The sequence below is a fragment of the Odontesthes bonariensis genome, chromosome 20 (genome assembly GCF_027942865.1).
Source record: "Odontesthes bonariensis isolate fOdoBon6 chromosome 20, fOdoBon6.hap1, whole genome shotgun sequence".
In the NCBI taxonomy this organism is placed as follows: Eukaryota; Metazoa; Chordata; class Actinopteri; order Atheriniformes; family Atherinopsidae; genus Odontesthes; species Odontesthes bonariensis.
The window spans coordinates 29,956,111-29,976,573 of NC_134525.1; the positions used below are offsets into that span (position 1 = coordinate 29,956,111).

At 41.7% G+C, this 20,463-nt stretch overlaps 1 protein-coding gene across 3 annotated transcripts in view; it reads right to left on the minus strand.

The window, feature by feature from the left end:
* Positions 1 to 20,463, minus strand: part of hecw1a (HECT, C2 and WW domain containing E3 ubiquitin protein ligase 1a) — a 116,032-nt gene that overhangs the window by 13,250 nt on the left and 82,319 nt on the right. For all 3 annotated transcript variants that reach the window (XM_075452272.1, XM_075452270.1, XM_075452271.1), the window contains 14 exons: positions 13,448 to 13,601; positions 12,500 to 12,585; positions 11,463 to 11,578; positions 11,114 to 11,299; positions 9,981 to 10,115; positions 8,813 to 8,927; positions 8,593 to 8,689; positions 7,542 to 7,625; positions 7,338 to 7,444; positions 5,192 to 5,306; positions 4,986 to 5,099; positions 4,400 to 4,552; positions 3,599 to 3,697; positions 2,347 to 2,476 (listed from right to left, as the gene is read on the minus strand). In XM_075452272.1, coding sequence (XP_075308387.1) covers positions 2,347 to 2,476; positions 3,599 to 3,697; positions 4,400 to 4,552; positions 4,986 to 5,099; positions 5,192 to 5,306; positions 7,338 to 7,444; positions 7,542 to 7,625; positions 8,593 to 8,689; positions 8,813 to 8,927; positions 9,981 to 10,115; positions 11,114 to 11,299; positions 11,463 to 11,578; positions 12,500 to 12,585; positions 13,448 to 13,601 — 1,691 coding nt within the window. The remainder of the gene's footprint in view (positions 1 to 2,346; positions 2,477 to 3,598; positions 3,698 to 4,399; positions 4,553 to 4,985; positions 5,100 to 5,191; positions 5,307 to 7,337; positions 7,445 to 7,541; positions 7,626 to 8,592; positions 8,690 to 8,812; positions 8,928 to 9,980; positions 10,116 to 11,113; positions 11,300 to 11,462; positions 11,579 to 12,499; positions 12,586 to 13,447; positions 13,602 to 20,463) is intronic.

Here is a 20,463-nt window from a genome sequence, read left to right on the forward strand (position 1 = left end):
ATGATCCACTAGAACTTTTCAGAGCACAGAACTTTGTTTTTGCTTCCAATATTTCTTTGAGAAGATGTGTTTCTGGTTGGGAGGGCAAGTTGACTATTTTCAGCTTCCCTGAAAACCCAGTAATCTTCAACCAGTGGATGGGATTTGTTAATCTTGGCCAGCAACAAAGTCGGGAAAAGTTTTGCATTTGTTCACTTTTTGTGCACTTCATGGAGGACAGTTATATGAACAAGACCCAGTAAGCTAAAAGTCGAGGTTATTTCAGCACTAAAAGGCCACACGTCTGAACCAAATGCAATAAGAGAAACTTTCAAATGTGTGTGTTGTGTCGGTATTAGACTTGTGAACAGATTTTATAATAAACATCAGGGTTACACTGAGTGGAAGGGTAGCTAAGAGGGCCAACAGTACTTTGGGTTAATTCATTTACATCTGAACACATCTTTTGTTGCTTCAACAACCGCTCAGAAAAACTGAGTTACTCACATTAGCAGGCGCTGAACAGATTTACCAAGCAGAGACATCCTGCTGTAATCTTATGGAGTAAGACAGCTCAAAAAGATGTATCCATGATTCTAACCATTCGTACTCGTAATGATAAAGTAAAGTTTTAATATTTTAAAACCTAACAATCAAAAAAACTTTACACAATTTCACCTGCCAATAAAAAGTTAATGGACTTTGAAATGATCATGTTAATTATCTCATGTTAGCCTCCGTTAAAGTAATACAATGTAACTTCTCAAAAAGCCCATTATGGAGCTCCCCCTACAGGCTTGGAGGTAATGAACGGTTACACTGTCGTAAATACAACACCCTTTCGCTTTCACGTTTCACGTTTGTTGACAAACCGGCGAGGAGTCTATTTGTTTTTGCGGTAGGTGTGCCAGAAAGCAAGTCAAAGTACTTCCGCTCAGCTCCCGGGCCGGTCCAGCAAAGTTACATAGCGCAGTTTTTCCAACTCAGACCCCCGAAGGGCATAGGAGACAGGCCAATCGTAATATTAAAACTCATTCTAGCCGCACAATTTTTTTCAAGCTGTTATTTTAAGGTAGAAATGTTACATAGTATTGCTTTAAGCTTTCAGTTAGGTCCCTAAATCCATTCCATTGTTAACATTAACTTCGACATTTCATGCAAACCAAATGTAAAAATAACGATGTCTAAGAGTATACTTCTGATAGCTAATGCTTAGAAATGTAAAAAAAAAGTTTAAAATGCTGTTATTTCATTAACTTACCAGAATTGTTCTTGACGAGCAATTGAGATCAACGGAGCTCCGCCCCTTGTTTGGAACTCTAGGCGTCTCCGTGACCCAAGTGACTTCTGCTATCCTTTCTTTCTATAGAAGTCTATGGGAGTGTCGCCACTCTCTTTTTACACCACTCTGGTCGTACCCACAAACTTGAATTCGTGTTCACAGTGGAGAATTCGTAGTCGTAGAAATTAGAGTTGTATTCACAAGACTTTGCACTCACAGCTTTTAGATTCATACTCACATAAAAAAACATTCCAAACCCGAACAATTTCTCAGACTCATGTGTAAGACAGCAGAATTTTGTGTACAACTTCATCATTACGAGTACGAATGGTTAGAATCCTGGATACATCTTTTTGGAAGCCGTCTTACTCCATATAATCTTTGTTGTGGCTGCTCACCTTGATGTTCATCTGATTCTGGCTCAACACGTACGACTGGATCTCATGTGTTGTTATGCCTAAAGATTGTGTTGTTGTAGCTTCCTAGCTGGCAGCTGTAGTAGAGTACGTTCACGAAACACTGTCATCTCCTTCTTTGCCACCCCCTCAGCAAGTCTTCAGGAATTCAACCAATCACAAGACACTTTAGCCAGATCCTCGAGTTCTCAGGGGGACGCTTCCCCCGAGAGAAAGCTCTCCCTCGTTGTGAACTAATTACAAACTATTTTGAGGTATGAAATGTGTAAAGCTAATCTAGAGATACCCAAGATTTAGAAGAGTGGAAATGATCATGTCATGTCCCCTTTAGTATTTTTGGAAGGCACTGTATGTAACCATAATGACGCTAGAAGTAACAAAGTGACAGGGTGCAGTCTAATATTAATAATATAAATATGAATATTTTGTCTTTATATTAATTTAAATAGCATCCATAGCAGTTAAGGGAATTAACAAATCCAAATGACCCAAAAGATAAGGGCTTATTGAGCAGGTGTTATTTAATCAACATAAGTTATGACAGTTATTTTTTTACTCATGTATGTTTCTCTGGCCCTTCTTTCAATTATATATTCAACTTAAAACAACAAGTTATACTTCACAGTATGGCTGAGGCTGTCATACGCAGTGACACACATGCATGCTGACCTGGCCAAAGACCTCCTCATTCACAGTGAAGGTTAGGTCCAGGATGTCAGTGATGTCGTTGTCCTTCATCCACTGCAGAGACTGGTGGAACTCCTCATCAAGGTACTCCAGATCTGACAGATCCGTCGGCCTGTACAACACACGGAGATCACATTTCTAACCCACAAAGCAGAAATCTGTCCACTCACTCAGTTCCATGTCACTTTCTTTGAAATAACAAGGAAAACGATTTCGCAGTGCCTTGCGAAAGTATTCGGCCCCCTTGAACTTTTCAACCTTTTGCCACATTTCAGGCTTCATACATAAAGATATAAAATTTTACTTTTATACCGCGTGCTGCCGCCTGCCGACAGCCACGCCTGTTACGTTGTTTACTGCTTGGTCTGCACTTCGGTCTGCACGGTCTACACAGCAGGCAGTGATACGAAGGGAGAGAAAATAGCGCCAAGCAATTGTGAGGTCTGACTTTTTCCTTGAGAACGATTTTGTGATGCAAATGTATTACTCTTTTGAACGCATATTGTTTTGAGAAGCAAAACGCTTTATTTTTGTAGCCCCAGCGAACTAGCCGGACTACCTTCGTCAACGCCAAAACGAGGCTGGAACTCGGCTCACAGGACGCAGCAGGGGGTTAGTCAAATTTAATAAATGATATTGCTAATATGGGATGTCATACAGCTTCATGTCAAAAGAGGAGAACTATCCCTTTAAGTTCTTGGATTACTTTAACAAATTAAATACTTGTTTTGTAAACCTTTAAACCATGTGCTTCCTCCTTTTAGACACGGCCTTTGAGCCAGGTCGTGTCAGTGTGTAGAGAGAGGTGTTCCCACCTCAAGCCTCACCAGCTACCAGAATAAATGGTAAATTGACTGTACTGGTACGGCACTTTTCTCATCTGGCTGACCACTCAAAGCGCTTTCCCACTACAGGCCACATTCACCCATACTCATCCAGCACGTCTCAGTCTGTGCAGAACTATGTGCTTCTTACCCATTCACACACATTCATACACTGATGGATGCATCGGTAGGCAGTCTGGGGTTCAGCGTGTTGCCCGTGGGCACTTTGACATGTGACACGTGACCAGGAAAGCCGGAGTCGAACCACCGACCTTCCGATTGGTGGGCGACTGCTCTTCCTCCTGAACTACAGCCGCCAGAAAAACTTGCACAGAATACAAATTTGAAAAAGTTGTATGAAACAGTGGAAGTCAATGAGAAAATGAAAGAGTCTTCAGGTGTGCACTCACAGTCTGAGCAGAGCCTTGTAGAAGGGTCTGGTAAAGAAGGCATCCAACAGGTACTGATGGATCAGAGCCAAGCCCAGGATACGGCCACTGAAACGGAACCTGAACACGCACACACACACACACGCACGCACGCACACACACACACGCGCGCACGCACGCACGCACACACACGCACGCACGCACGCACGCACGCACGCACGCACGCACACACACACGCACGCACGCACACACACACACGCTTTAGAACCACTTTAATAAAACATTGACACCCAAACGACACTGTTCTTAACTTATTTCATGCTGTGGTATCATCATTCATTTAGTTTCAGGTGTTGCAGTTTAGACCAGTGTAACATAACCACAGACAGCTGAAGTCAATAACACCGATTGATAGATAGATTGATGGATACTTTGTTAATCCCGAGGGAAATTGTATCTTAGATCTTAGATTAAGATTGTCTTAATCTAATGTTGAAGCTGATCGTGTACAGGCGGTATATCCCAGTGGCACCAGCAGCCATTTCCTCTGAGAGGAGATACTGCACGGTCAGAGACTATCCTCTATGACTGAGCATCATGGGATACTGACCAAGTCATTTCTTTGGTGTTAAATGTTCTTACAGCCGAGAATAACTACAGACTGAGTCAGAAATATAGGATACTTATGCAGAAACTGCACAGTGAAAGCTGGAGGTTTACAACTTTTAGTGTATGCTCCCAGGTTTTACAGTCAAAACACTGATACAAAAATTGTAATCTCTCTGAAAACACTCTTTTGTTATGCATAAGGATATGGCTCACCATTCGAGATGGTTCTCAACAAATGCCGACATCGGGCTGATCTGAACAGTATACGTGTCATTTGCAGAGTATTCAAATAGGCCGTAATATGGGTTAAAGAGCTCCTGGGACAGGAGGAAGAAGAACTCTCTGGAAGGACCACTGTAATCTAATCTGAAGAGACAAGAATACAGAGACAGGAGACATTCTTATTCAGTTCACAAGGATGTGGAAGGTTGTTCAAAAGTATTTATACTTTAAATATAGTTATCGTTTATCAAATTAAAAACAAGCACCGCATTCACACTGAGGGAACAATTACCCGACGAGCTCCATCTCACAGAAACATAGCAGCAGCATGGCTGGAATGGGATCATTTTTTGGCATAAATAAGGTCAGATGTTTCCTCGAGGCAGTGATGATAAAGCCAAGCTGGGAACATATTCACTGGGTAATGCACATAACACCTCTGCCGCTGTTTATTTCTCACACTGAGACCATACTGACAGTTTCAATCTCACAGTGTTGGGATTTGAAAACTTGTGACAATGGCACGGTGGAGCAACACATTTCGATGTGGCACAGTCCCTGCGAGTGTGTGCTTTACCCTTCCTCCCCCAGGAAGGTGACGTAGAGTTTGTTCCTCTGCAGCTCTTTGCGGGAATATGCCATCACCTGGTTAAAGGTTCCTTCCAACAGGTGTTCTCTCCTGATTAGCAACCTGAAAAAAGCAGGACATACCAAACAGAAACGTTACTTTGGTCTATCAGCCTTTCAGTTTATTTCGACCTTGTAACGAGTCTCCAGTCTTACTTGATCTTGCCTGGTCCTTGCCCGTAGCCTTTAGCTTCTAATTTCCTGTAGAAGTTTCGGAGTTTGGCTTCAAAGTCTCTGCGGTAAGGAGCTGGAGCCCTGGCCCTCTGTAAGCCTGCACACACACACACACACGCACACACACACACACACACACACACGCACACACACACACACACACACACACACACACACACACACACACACGCACACGGACACACACACACACACACACACGCACACACACACACACACACACACACACGCACACACACACACACACACACACAAATAAAAAAAGCTTTTATTTGGCAAGCAGGACAAACAATTATTAGCTAATGGTGATGGGCTGGAAGCTAATTCAGAGGACTTGCAGTCAGTAACAAAGCTGATGTAAGGAAAGCAATCTGAAATAATAACATGATAAAAACAAGTGAAAGTACTTCTTTATAAATGTGTCGACTAATGTTTTTTCAATATTGCAGATCAGGTGGATATTCTTCCTCATGATTCCTTTCATGAACCAGGTTTTCTGTTTCATATTGTGCATGAAGCATTTTTCAACATTTGTAAAATCAAATCAAAATCAAATCAAATTTATTTATATAGCACATTTCATGTACAAACAATTCAAAGTGCTTTACATAAAATAAAAGCATTGCAGCAGGGAGTGGAAGAAGCATTAAAATATATAAAAGAATATAAAGAGAAACAAATAAAATCATTTAAATGAATTTATGAATGAATGAAAAACAGGCAACAGTCTAGATGAATTAAAAGATATCGTGCAGATTTCATGCATAGACACATGAGAAAAGAAATGTCTTTAACCTGGATTTAAAAATGTCTACATTTGGTGAAAGTTTAATCTCCACTGGCAGTTAGTTCCACTTGTTTGCAGCATAACAGCTAAATGCTGCTTCTCCATGTTTAGTCTGGACTCTGGACTGGACCAGCTGACCTGAGTCCTTGGATCTAAGAGCTCTGCTAGGTTTATATTCTCTGAACATATCACAGATGTATTTTGGGCCTAAACCATTCTGGGATTTGTAAACCATCAGCAGGCTTTTAAAATCTATTCTGTGACTGGAAGCCAGAGTAAAGATTTTAATGTTGCTGTGATGTGTTCAGATCTCTTAACCCAGGTTAAAACTCCAGCAGCAGCGTTCTGGATGAGCTGCAGATGTTTAACGCTCTTTTTGGGAAGTCCAGTTAAAAGAGCGTTACAGTAATGGAGTCTACTGGAGATGAATGAGTGAATTTCTCCTGGTCTTTTTGGGAGAGGAAACCTTTAATTCTGTTGATAAAAGGAAAAAAGATCTGCTATTTTTCTAAAAGAGTGACTGCTGACCCTCAGGTTTATAAAAAAAGTCAGAGGCCATGCCTTTGAACAGCATGCTTCCCGTTTATGTCATTTATCAAATACATTATCTCTCAAAACAACGGTGTACTCTGAATTAAGACTTTTGTTTCCTGTCCTGATCCTCGACACCATTTCGTTACCAGTAAAAACTAGTTGCTACAGATTAGAATGTATGTTGAATGTTATGTTACGTGTTGATGCCCAGCGGAAACAGTCCAGCCAGTCTTTGCTTTCACAAACCACAGTGGAGCAGGGTCATACTGTAAATAGCTGTACGGCTCCCTTTTCTTGTACACACTGCATGCCAACACTCATTATGACTGCGGGCAACGGAGAGCGGACTCTGGGTCAAAGAGTCTGTTTTTCTCCAACTGGCCCTGTGCTTTCAGATCAGAATGCGTCTTCATGATGGCCATGGCTTGGACGGACCGTATTTCTCTTTTAAACAGTTTTTCTAGGTCACGTTTGCACAAAGACAATAACACACTAAATAAATGACGGGCAGTTACAGGCTAAGCTTCCCTGCTGTGACCCAGTTTCCTTTAATAGAACTTCCCATCAATAACGAGCACATCCCCACACACACACACACACTTGTGGCCTGCTTGAGGTCTACTGGAGTTCATTAAAAAGACGTTAGTGCAGCCTCACACAGCAGGTTCTGTCAGACAGTGATGATTGCTTTCTGAGATGGTCTAATTGCCTCTGTCAATAGCAGCTTTGTGATGAACAAAATACTCTGCCTCCATACAGTGTGAGTACACTGTCAGAGGCTAAACCTACCAGGAGAGTTCTGTGGGGAGGAGGCAGGTGAGCATCGGGGAGAGAAGCTGAAGCCGGGGTGGATGGGGTGAGGAGGAGCATAAGACATGATCTCCTCCTCAAACAAACTGCAAAGACAGAAGCAGAACGGACAGAGTTTTTTCTATAACACAACTCATGATAGACAAAGGGTCAACAGAAGATTTAAAGTTGCATTCAGTGCACCTTAACAGGATGACCAGGTCTGCATCACATGACAGCTTCTCCACCCCCTGAGTACCTTCTGTCCGGATGTAGTGGATCTTCTCCCTGTACAGTGAATCAAAAATATGGATATATATATATTATATATTACTTAGAAAAGTCATTCAGAGAATATCTCTGCATATTCATGCATATATATATATATATATATATATATATATATATATATATACATGAATATGCAGAGATATTCTCTGAATGACTTTTCTAAGTGACTCCTCTGTTTTTCTTCCCGACTTTCTTCTTGGGTTGACCCACCTCCCTCAGACACATTTCCAACTGAGACATCCTTTTATTGAAACTTCTTGAGTTCTCTTTCATTTTAAAGTCATGGGATTTTTTATTTTAGCATTTAACCTTGTAGCACCCACAGTTGCAGATATGCAACAAGCTTTTTATTTATTTACATTATTTATTTACATTATATTTTTATTTACATTATATTATTTGATTTTTTTTAAATTTACATACATTATTTACATACATGTGTAATATTTTTTTACATTACATTTTATGTGCCGACAGTTGTCACAGCAATCATTTTCTTGGGTCAGTGAATTACACTCTGCTTTGCGGTGGTCTGTTCTAGTTCCTTCTGGTCTCGTTTGGTGTGGTCTGCTTTGTCCACCTTTCACAGTGGTAATGGGAGGACAGGTCTCCAAATTGTATTATTACAAAATTAATCAGGAAAGCCCACAGTTGCAAATATGCAACATTGCCTAAAATGATCAAAAATAGCCCAATTCCAAAAATATTGGTTTATTCCCACCCAAAAAGATGCAAGAAGAGCCAAAATGATTTTTTTCAATGATTATTCATATGCTTGGGTGCTACAAGGTTAAAGCTATCAACATATTTATCTACAACTCTGTGTTGTGCTTATGACGCAAGATGACCTCGTCAAAACTTTGCAGTGAAGGATTTACCCCTCTGTCCATGACCTTTCACTGATTGTGGTTGACTGGTGTCACGTCAGCATTCAGGGGCTTAAAGTCTGCAGAACAGAACCTACCTCAGAGCGTGGTTTCGGCTCAGGCTGGGCTGTCGCTCCTGTAACATGTCAAATATGTTGGGCTGTCGAAGGAACGCTACAATCTTTTCATTGTAAGCTGGAGGGAGAGAACGAGAGAAGAAATTTGCAGTGAAGGATGCAGATATATTCAGTGAATTGCTTTTCTAAGTGATAAGTAAGGGGTCTTAAAACAATGAAGAGATGAAATGACGGTGCCTACATGGAACGGCCAGCTGTTGTGGGTCAGCATGATGCTGGCTTCGAATGGCTGCTACCAGGCTGTTTCCAGGCCGGGCCATCAGAGAAGCCCCCCGACTCCTGGATACGTCAGACGCCTGAGAACACCAACAGTTGACATTTCACAAACTGGCAGCTGTTGTTTCAAATCCCTCAAATAGTTTCCTCGCAGCTTAATATTCCCTCAAATGATCCTTTTATTTTTGCATCTGTACTAAAAACAAAACACTGTAGCCGAGTAAAAAACGGCTGCAGTCAAATAGCATTTACAGCATTTTGAACAGTGAGGTAGAAGTACTGTGTGTTGTACTCTACGTCTATTTTTTTAACATCAACAACATTTGCTACCAGCCATGTCAACCACGCTGAGCGGTGGGGATTTCTGTCACGTCCATGGGGTTTTCCCCAAGTTTTTAGTTTTATGTTTTATGTCTTTGGTTGTCATGTCTTGGTTTTTGAGTTCATGTCTTGTTTATAGTTTCACCATTGTCTTCCCCACAGTTTCTGTTTGCTCATTAGTTCACTCACATCACCTGCTCATTGTCCCCAGCTGCACTCATTCACAATCACCCAGTTCACTATTTAGTTCCCAGGCTCCCCTGTTATGTTGTGAAATCTTTTCCCTGATTTTCACCCCTCATGCCACGACGCCACATACCTAAAGATAAGTGCTATTCATGTTATGCCAAGTCATGTTCTTTTTGTTTTACCTTAGCCATGTTTTATTTTACAAGGTTTAGTTTTGATATCCGGCTCAGCCGCGCTTTTTGTTTTGTTTTAAGTTAATAAACCCAGTTTGCTTTTTACACCTCTGAGTCTGCACCCGTGTCCTGCCAACCCACCCCGTTGTGTCAATTTCCAGTTCACTTCACCCTCGCCAACAACAAGTGTGACAATTCCTACAGACAAACACAGTTTTAGCCATACTGTCTTTTTTTTAAACCACTTCTACAGCATCCTTCCACCCAACTCAACACACACACAGAAAGATGATATCTACAGTATATTAAATGCACAGCATGTGGGGAGCATCAGCAGCAACAGTAACTGAGCTGCCTTTTACAATCTAACAGCACTTTAATAGGAAAGGAACAGTTGTTTGGTTCCTTGGAAAGTCCCTCATGAGGGACGTTGCGGGTTAGGTGGCGTACCTCTCCGGCGCTGTAGCTGCGCAGTCTCTGCAGGTGCTGCCTGTGGGCGAGGTGACCGGGCAGCCGGCCGCTCTGCAGCGGAATCCGAGGGTCGATGAAACTTGTGGCTCGACTGTTGTGATCCACAAAGAAAGACTACAAGACAGAAGATGATAGAAAAAAGATTTGAAATAATCTGTGATGACGGAATTCCTTTGTTTGAGGCAGACGATTACTCTGTTGTACGGTTCTTTGTTTTAAATGAGTTTCTCATCGAGTGCTGTTCATGAGAGAATGGCTTTCTCCCTATCATATTCAGAGTTCTTGACCTTTCAATGAGGAGTGCCCTCAGATTAATAATGTATTACAGAAAACTGTGGGGATTGAGTGGAACAGATGATACACTCCGCACCTCTACCTGCTAATCTGCTGCTGGTATGAACCATGTGATATTCTATTCTATTCCATTCGACAGTCACTAATCTCACTGTTCACCTACAAAGCTGCTATCACTGGAAAACATATTTATTCATTCATACTGTACGACACAGAGACTTTCTCTCGCTAATAGAAAGCATTTAGTTCAGCAGAAGTTCACCTATTTACTTTGAAATGCATTCAAATCCTGTCAGTATAGAGGAACCAAATCCTGAGTTCACTTTTCTATGAACATTGATATAAACCATCATCTCCATTGCTCTCCACTCTGTCTACACACCTTGCAAATAACAGTTCTTACATCAGAATGCTGTTGGTTGATTTCAGCTCAGCATTCAGAGCCGTCTCCACAACAGACTTCAGAACAACTAAACTCTGCAACTGGATGCTGGACTCCCTCCAGACATATCCAACACGAGTCCCTGCTTTGTCTTTGTTTCTGTTAATATACACATTTCAAGTCAGCATCCAGGATGCTGACGTGCTTCACTTGTTTACAAAGGCAGTTGTTCTGAAAATATATTTTCAGAATGCAGCTTCAACAAAGCTTGATATAACTGACCTCTGGTCATCCTTCAACTTTCAACCCAAAGCTTCAAATAACTGTCCATGACAATCAGGGTTCTGTCCTTGTCTTCATTTTGCTTTGCTTTGCTGGCACGGCACAGCCCTGCCTATCGGGTTCTAACGTCAGCTGTGTGCATGAGGTGTCCTACCTTTCCCTGAGGGTCGGTCTTGATCTCCCAGCCTCTGGGCAGCTCCAGCTGTGTGTCTGAAAACTTATTCAGGAAAACCACTAAGTCCCTGTTGTGTTGGTAGCGTTCAAAGTTTCTGGCGTCCCGGCGCACCTTCAGGATCATGTGTTTCACACAGCTGCTGCTGGTGAACATACGGTAGGCTGCCTGTGGAGAGACGGGCCCATCATCAGTGTGAGCGTGTTAGTCTTTGTGTTTGTGCAGGAACATTCTACACCATGTGTCCTGTAGGCCCTGTAAACAACTGTTTCAGTAAATTTGTCTGATTTAAAACAACAATAAAGTTTCACTGCGTGTGAGTAGCACTTACATAGTTGCTGTGCAACACTGTAAAAAACTCTGGGTGTGTGATGAACTTGACAGCAGGTGACTGCAGGAGATGGCTGATCTTCTGGTGATTGACGGGGGAAGCAGGGGAGGCGGGGCCTGCAGACAGACAACAGGTGCATCAGCAGGTTTGTTGGAGATAAACTGAACCTGCACACAGTGCTGGTTAGGTAACGTTAAAAAAAAAAACTCCAGTCAGGCAACAGCAATTAAAAGGGATCTGAAGCTTAAGGAGCCAGAACTGACGATTTATAGAAACCTTCAGCAGAAGAACTACGAACATTTACTTAATAACTGCAAGTATTTGAAAAGCCTATACAATGTGTACTTTGTGATACATTGAACTATGCCACAGTAAATCCAAATAAAGACAAAACAAGTGCTGATGAAGAGCAAAAAAAATTCAATTCTACTTTACATACACTACATACCAACTAATGTACATCTATTTTCATTTATATAACCACATTTCATGGCTACAATTTTCCAACTAATCTTTTTTTTCGTATGTTAATTTGGATGTCCAAATAATTGACATTTTAATGCTTTGCTTTCACACAAACTTTCACAGATTCTATGTCGTGAATTTTCATTTAGTTTATAAAAATTATGGCTGCTTTTCAGTCATATGCAGGTTACACCATGAACACAGACCGTTGCAGCATTTTATAGGTTACCCCAACCGAAAAAAGGGTCACAAATCAATAATTAGCCTACAGAAGATGAAGTACAAGCCGAAATGTATTTCCAAACTGCAAACACAAGAGGCTCCATGGTTGAGGTACTTTAACATCATGTCATAAGATTTTAGATCTTATTGCATGGTTACAAAGTTTTGCATCAGACAACAGAGCTGAAAATGGCATAAAAGGTATAAAAACAAAGAAGAAGATAAAAAAAAACATAAAACAAACTCAGCAGAAAGCAAACCCCACACAGGAATGATGTCTTTGATGTGTTGTTGATATAAAAGAGCGCTGCTGGTGTGACTTTAAACTGGGAGGGCTCTCAGTGCTGTACCTGTCTGAGCAGAGTCAGTGTCCCCATCTGAACTCCGACTCCCACCATCCTCCTCTGTGGCCATGGTCCTCTGGATGTTCTGGTACCTGCATGATGAATAACAGCTTCATGTTGAAATATAAAGAATAAACAACCTTCACTTGTAGAAACAGAAACTCACTGTTTCTAAGATTCACAGCGTGACACTTGTGTAATGTTGCATATATCTGCGTATATCTAATTGGTGCTTTCACTGCAGTGGCTTACACTTCTGTGCAAATGATGCGCTTTATGATCATAGGGTGACGGTTTATGTTCTCTCTCCAGACACCAGGTGTCAGCCTAATTCCAGCAAAAGATTTTCATTAGCTTACAACACTTGGACTTAGACAACTGTATTTTGAAGAATTTTTACTGAAGTCACTTGGATTTATTTTCCTTTTTTTAAGTTGCATAATCTAAAATTTTAATTGCTGTATCATTTTGCTTTGCTGTGAAATTCAATGAAAAATTCTATTTGTAATTCTATTTGTGAGATATGAGCTAACACTAATCTTCAAACTAAGACAAAGACTGGACATATACATCCCAACTGCTGAGGAAGGCATGCTTTTTTTTGTTAGGGTCATTGTAATTTCACCGTAAAGAAATTAGTTACCCTAAAAACATGGAAACTAGTGTACTTATCACAGTTATTCCATATCACAAATGTGGTCTTTTTGCAGATCCAATTTGATACAGATTCACAAGTTTAAAGAAACATGATTCATGATTGTTCATTGGATGACAGAGCCTCACGTATACTAATTAATGAAAATAAGTTCTTTACTTTAAGCATCTTTTGTTGACAAAATGTTCTCATTTCCATCATGAGATAATAAAGAAACTAAGATTTCTGCTTCTCATGAAATCTGTTTTTTCACTGTGACAGTTGGAGGCTTCTAAAAACGTATTCCTGTCTGGGCTGACCTCCGGTTGAGCTGCTCCATCTGCTGGGTCGAACCTGAACGGGGGATGCCATGGCTACACTTGCCGCTGTGGCTTGGCCGCTGCCACGTTGTGGTCCGGTTGACGTGGTCCACATAGAAAACTCTGCCATGGCTATCAATACGAGCTTCCCAGTCTGTGGTAACAGAGGGTGGTGGAGAATGAGCCACATTACTGTCCTGTCCCCCTGTTAACAATGCGTTAGCTGGACGGAAACATTCTTGTTCATAAATGTCATTAATCCTGAAGACATATAGAAATGGACTTTTTCACAGTCCCCAAAAGAATCCCCATAACATAAAACCCTGCTACGGAGGTTCATTCAGCACTTATGACTAATTAACATATTTGATCATCATAGAATTTCAAAGCTAAAACAACAACTTGTACAAGTAAAATATCAACTAGTCTTTCATGATCACTCACTCTGGACAACAGCATCCACATATCTGGACATCTTCTTTAGATTTTCTTATGAGCTTCTTTTTTTGTGAAAACACATTTTGTGTTTCTTTCTTTTTTTTTTTTTTACACTTATTATGATGCATAACCGAGGAAATGGGAAAATTGTTTGGCATGTTGTAGCAGTTGGATGAGCTTTACAAAGCCAAAGTAATGCCTGGAATAATACCCCAAACCAGACTGGTTGAGCAGGAGATGTTGTGGATCAAGAGCAGGAAAAAAATGGAAAAGATAGGAGAAAGGAAGAGGAGGAGAAACTTTAAACCATTTTTTTCCCCCCTCATTCATCATGGGAAGTGTGAGATTATAGCTTGGAGCGCTGACAAGGACGTGGCAAGAATATCAGGAAGTCAATATTTATTTCATCAAGACACGGCTGAAGAAAAACGTCTGAAACCTCTCTATTCAGTTTTAAGACTATACGGGCAGATAGGCAGCAGACTGAGAGGTAATAGTGAAGGAGGGGGGATTGCAGTAACCTGGTTCTCACGCAGATGGATGTTTCTCATCCATCTGGAATTTTGTCGGTTGCCTAGCTGTTCTCTGCTGTGAGTAGGCGGGGGTTGTATTCAAAAACCTCTCGAACCTGATTGGAGAATTCAATGTGTGTGTCACGTACTACTTCGACCAATCATATCAAAAGCGGACGTGACGCGTTGGAGCGCGACCAGTCTCTCGGTCTGTGGTGGAAAATAAACAAAACACAACAGCAGCGAGCAAAGCAGGAGCTAGCAGCAGCTAATCTGTTAACACCCCGCCCCACGATTGTGATTGGATCTAGGCATAGAGGCGGGCCCGGTTATGGGGTAACCGAAGACTTCGGGCTCAACAAGGCGCGCCCAGACCCTCGTGCGAGCTCACGAAGTGTAACGAAGATGCACGAAGCACGAAGGGTCTGCGTGAGAGCCAGGCTAGGATTGCAGTACTTGTTAAGAACAGATGATGTTGTAGCCATGATGATTGTACTGACAATGTTGCGCTAGCTTAGCCTTATACCTGGGAGCGTGAGAGGGGTCTATTTGTTTTTGCGGTAGGTGTGCCAGAAAGCAAGTCAAAGTACTTCCGCTCAGCTCCCGGGGCGCTACCGGGCCGCTCCCGGGCCGGTCCAGCAAAGTTACATAGCGCAGTTTTTCCAACTCAGACCCCCGAAGGGCATAGGAGACAGGCCAATCGTAATATTAAAACTCATTCTAGCCGCACAATTTTTTTCAAACTGTTAATTTAAGGTAGAAATGTTACATAGTATTACTTTAATTACATAAAGAAGCATTCAACAGCGTCTTGTTAAATATACACTATTTTGCCAAAAGTATTCACTCACTCATTCAAATAATCAAATTCAGGTGTTCCAATCACTTCCATGGCCACAGGTGTATAAATTCAGGCACCTAGGCATGCAGACTGCTTCTACTAACATCTGTGAAAGAATGGGTTGCTCTAGCAGCTCAGTGAATTTCAGCGTGGTGCCGTAATAGGATGCCACCTGTGCAACAAGTCCAGTTTGGAAATTTCCTCGCTTCTAAATATTCCACAGTCAACTATCAGTGGTATTTCAACAAAGTGGAAGCGAATGGGAATGACAGCAACTCAGCCACGAAGTGTTCGGCCACGTAAAATGACAGAGAGGGGTCAGCAGATGCTGAGGCGCATATTTCGCAGAAGTCACCAACTTTCAATCAGTCAAGGGCTACAGACCTCCAAACTTAATGTGGCCTTCAGATTAGCTCAAGAACAGTGCATAGAGAGCTTCATGGAATGGGTTTGCATGGCCGAGCAGCTGCATCCAAGCCATACATCACCAAGTGGAATGCAAAGCGTCGGATGCAGCGGTGTAAAGCCCGCCACCACTGTACTCTAGAGCAGTGGAGACGCGTTCTCTGGAGTGACGAATCACACTTCTCCATCTGGCAGTCTGATGGAGGAGTCTGGGTTTGGCGGGTGCCAGGGGAACAGTACTTGTCTGACTGCATGAAGCCAAGTGTAAAGTTTGGTGGAGGGGGGATTATGGTGGGGGGTTGCTTTTCTGTAGCTGGGCTCGGGCCCTTAGTTCTAGTGAAAGGAACTCTGAATGCTTCAGCACACCAAGAGATTTTGGACGATTTCATGCCAGGTCTGGAAGTCCCACATCTGTGTCTTTGAGTCAGCATTCCCCCACAAGAATGTTAATTCAAATTAAAAATGTATTCATATAGCACATTAAAACAACCTCAGCTGACCAAAGTGCTTCACAATAGCAACTGCATCACATATTAACACATTGACTCCCAAGTCACGTAAACTACGTTTTTACTGCCCATGCGTTGGCTCCCACATGGTAAAAATACGTTGTTACGTTTATTTTATGGATTCTGAATCTATACATTCAAATGCACATTCTGTGTGATTTTTGTAATTATGTGATGAACAGAACTGACATAGATGGCAGTCAAAAACTGGTGTCATCATCTGGACATTTTGATCATTACACCAATGGCTTTGCGTCAACTCAAGAACAATTTTGATAACGCTGCATTGATTGTTGTGCATTTCCGCATTTTGTCCAATCGCACGTGTCGGTTTCCAGAGGGTGACGGTAAAGTAACATAAACAAACAACAAGAAGGAGAAGAAGACATGCGACAAGTCTAAGGAGGCGGTCTTATGAACAGGTTAGCTTTGCAACATGCGACACAACGCAAATCCTCTGACCCGGATATGTAAGTATCTAAAGTGCCACAGGCTGAAAGAGCGCACCTTTCACAGAAACCCCGATCTTTGTTGTTGATTTTGGTGGATACCCGCCTTGGTTTAGCTAAGGATAGCTCGCTAATGGCGGCACCTAGAGACACGCAGTTTTGACCCACAAAGAGGTTAAAGTCTCAGCTTTCAAACGAGCCATAACATGTTTCAGTGGCCCTATCACATAATATGCTGTGACTGTACAAAAAACGTCAAAAAAATGGTTTAGAACGCTGGGATTCTACGACATAATTCTGTAAAAACCGCCGGTATTCAATGTGTTAAGAGCCATCAATAAAATAGCAATAAGAATAACTTCATCACAGATAAAAATAAAATTTGCGATAAAATCAGCAATAAAATATAGGGCTGGGCAACAATAAAAATTTTTAATCTAATTAATCACATGATTTCCCTGATTAATCACGATTAATCGCATTTGTACGCAAAATCCAAAAATGAATTCAAAAGTAGAGTATAGCTTTTAGCATTTAGTTTTATTTTAAATGTGCTGCCATATGAATGAAAGTGCCATAACATTTGTTGTGCAAACACACTTTTAACATCAGCATTTTTATGTAGTTTTTATGTAGAAGCCTCGCTCCACTGTGTGTTTTGCCTTTAAGTGATATTTTAGACTGGAACTACTACGCTGAGAAGACAATTCAACTTGGCAGTGTTTACAGATGACTTTGGTTCTGTCGACTCCGCCGTTTGGAAGAACTTTAAAATGAAAATGGCCGAATAAAAGTTCCGTACTCTTCTTCATGTTTGGTGGATCCGCCAATTACTTTCTTTTCAAGTTCCGCAGCAGACAGCAACAGACTTTTACAAAATAAAAGCCTGTGAGCAACAGACTTTTAAATGAATAAAATAAATAATAAAACAGGGGTGGTCCGTGGCGTAGTGAGTTGCGCAGGTGCCCCATGTACAAGAGGCTATAGTCTTTGCTGCAGCTGGCAGTCCCGCATCGGACGGCCCTGTGCAGCATGTCGTTCCCCCTCTCTCTGTCCCCTGCTTCCTGTCTCTCTGAACTTTCCTATCCATTAAAGCCACAAATTTTTTAAAATATATATAAAAAAAAAGCGTGATAAAATATTTATTGTCGTTAAATAATTGACGAGTTAACGCGATAAAGCCAGGGAAAAGAGATATGTTTTCAGTCTGGAATTGAACTGGCCTAAAGACTGAGAGGAGCTGACAGGCAACGGGAGGCTGTTCCACAGTCTGGGTGCTGCCACAGAGAAGGCTCTATCACCTCTCGTTTTTAGCCTGGCTTTGGGAACAGCCAACATGAGCTGGTCAGCTGATCTCAATGCTCTGAGTGGAGTGTAGGGCTGCAGCAGCTCACTTAAGTAAGATAGGCCCATGGAGTTTAAACACTTAAAAACAATCAAACCTTAAATTTCACCCGAAAGCCGACAGGGAGCCAATGAAGGGGCCTTAATGAGGCCTCCCAAAGTTTGGGTTCCACATTAAATCCACTCTTGATTTCCTACAACGTAATCCTGGAAACGTCACTTAGAAAGAACATCCCTCCAGCCCAGATACTGAAGTGTTCACTGTGAGCTCCTGTCCATGTTGTCAAACCGAGTTCACCTGTGTTACCTGCTGTGTGGCATCAACAGCCAAATTGTTTCCAAGCTACAAAAACAACTTCCCAATTGATTTGTGACAATCTGAAAATTCTCTCTACTACACCTCAACTTTCTAATCGTTTGTCATCTGATTTCCATTTGATTTTGGTCTGTTATCTATCTGTAACCATTATTTTTTAATAACAATTCATACCTCAGCAATATAATTTCTCTTGGTGGATTAATAAAGTATTGTTGAACTGAATTTAGCTGAATATTTAGTGACAGCCTTTCTCATTGGATAAGAGTCTTGTTAATGTTCTCTTCCAAATAGAAAGTTGGAGGGAGGGCTTACTTTCATGACTCTCATGTGTGTCACATCCCCACACCTGAGTGGATAACTAATCCCTTTAGGCTGTGTTTAATGCCATCATTATAGAACACCATGATTTTCAAGTACTTTCAATCATGCTAACATAGAGGACTACAGGGCTTATCAATGGATAACACATCATTTCTCCATTACAAAAACAAGATGTCTGAAATATGAACACAGCTGGAAAACTATTGAGTGCAGTGTAACACTGTGTATGAGAGCCTGATATAGTGTTAGAGTTATTTTGTACATGTGTACATGCAGTGAGTACAGTGGAGAGGAAAAACGTAATCTTAACAGAAAGACACCTTTAGCAGAACCAGGCTCAGGGAGGGCTAATCATTGCTGGTTGCGTACACATGCCCACACTAGAAATAAATTAGAAAAAAATACTCGTTGTCACTGAGTTTCGTCATTCAATGCCATGTCATCAGAACAACATAAGTGGGTGACTGTATCACACAAGCATCAGGTGTTGTTACTTCAAGCTCAAGCCAACACTACACAGCATATTTGTTTGTGATATTCTTGATTTTCATTTGGGGACAATGACATGCCTGGGGGCTAGCTAGTATTGTTGCTAAACATAGTCACATTGTGTAGTAGCTGTATGTAATGTTTTTAGCTTTGAATCTTAATAGCAGAAAATTAGCTTTCTTGCTCAATGGTGGGATACATTGTTGCATCTACTCACAACTAACTATAGCTCAAATCAAATTCCATGGCAAACACACCTGAGCACTGACAGCAGTGTGAAGAGGGAGTCTGGATTATCTGTGGCAGCCAGAAATGGAAACACACTTGAGGTGTTGAGATTGTGTTGGTCTTATTAGCTCTGACTAACTAATGTGGGAGGAGGAGCAGGTAGAGGAGGACCTCCTCCTCAGTACAGTAAAATGCTCTTTGTCACGACTGCTCTGTCTGCCCACACATGTACACACACACACACACACACACACACACACACACACACACAAAAACAGAACAACCTATCATAGCCTGTCCTGACCAAATTTAAGGAGTAAGTATCCCTACCCTGTTTCATTCCATAAGCTAAACAGATTCTGGGTGAGGTTTTATGCAGCTAAGTATGGACAATAGAGACTTTAGAGCAGGGGTTGGGAACCTATGGCTCGCGAGCCAGGTGTGGCTCTTTTGATGATTGCATCTGGCTCGCAGCTTTTCAGATAAAACATAAAATATTATCACTTGTTTTAATCCATCCATCGATTTTCCACTGCTCATGTCCTGTTCAGGGCTGCAGTTGGCTGCAGGAGCAATTGTCCATTATTTTAATTGGATGATAAAGCCTACGTTGCCCGTTGCTGGGTAAACAGGTAAACAGGTAAACACGCCCTTTTGAATCAGTCTGCTCGGTCATTAGCTCAAAGCTAACCCTTCGACAAAGAAGATGGCGAAAAGAAAAAAAGATGATGATTATCGTACATTTCAGGACGAATGGACTGAAGAATTCGCCTTTGTGGAAAGAGCAGGTTCTGCGGTGTGCCTAATTTGCAATGACAAAATTGCATCGATGAAATGGTCGAATGTAAAGCGGCACTTCGACACACGGCATGCTACCTTTGCATCAAAATATCCTGCGGGTGACAGCAGGAAGAAAGCGTGCCAAGAGCTACTGAGCAGGGTGCAAGCTAGCCAGCAGCAACTCCGCGTATGGACCCAGCAAGGTGACTATAATTCCGCTAGTTTTGCTGGATCTTTAGCAATAGTGAGGAACGGAAAACCATTCACAGATGGCGAGTATGCTAAAACGTTCATGCTGGATGTAGCCAATGAACTTTTTGATGATCTTCCGAACAAAGACAAGATAATCAAACGGATACAAGACATGCCTCTGTCGGCAAG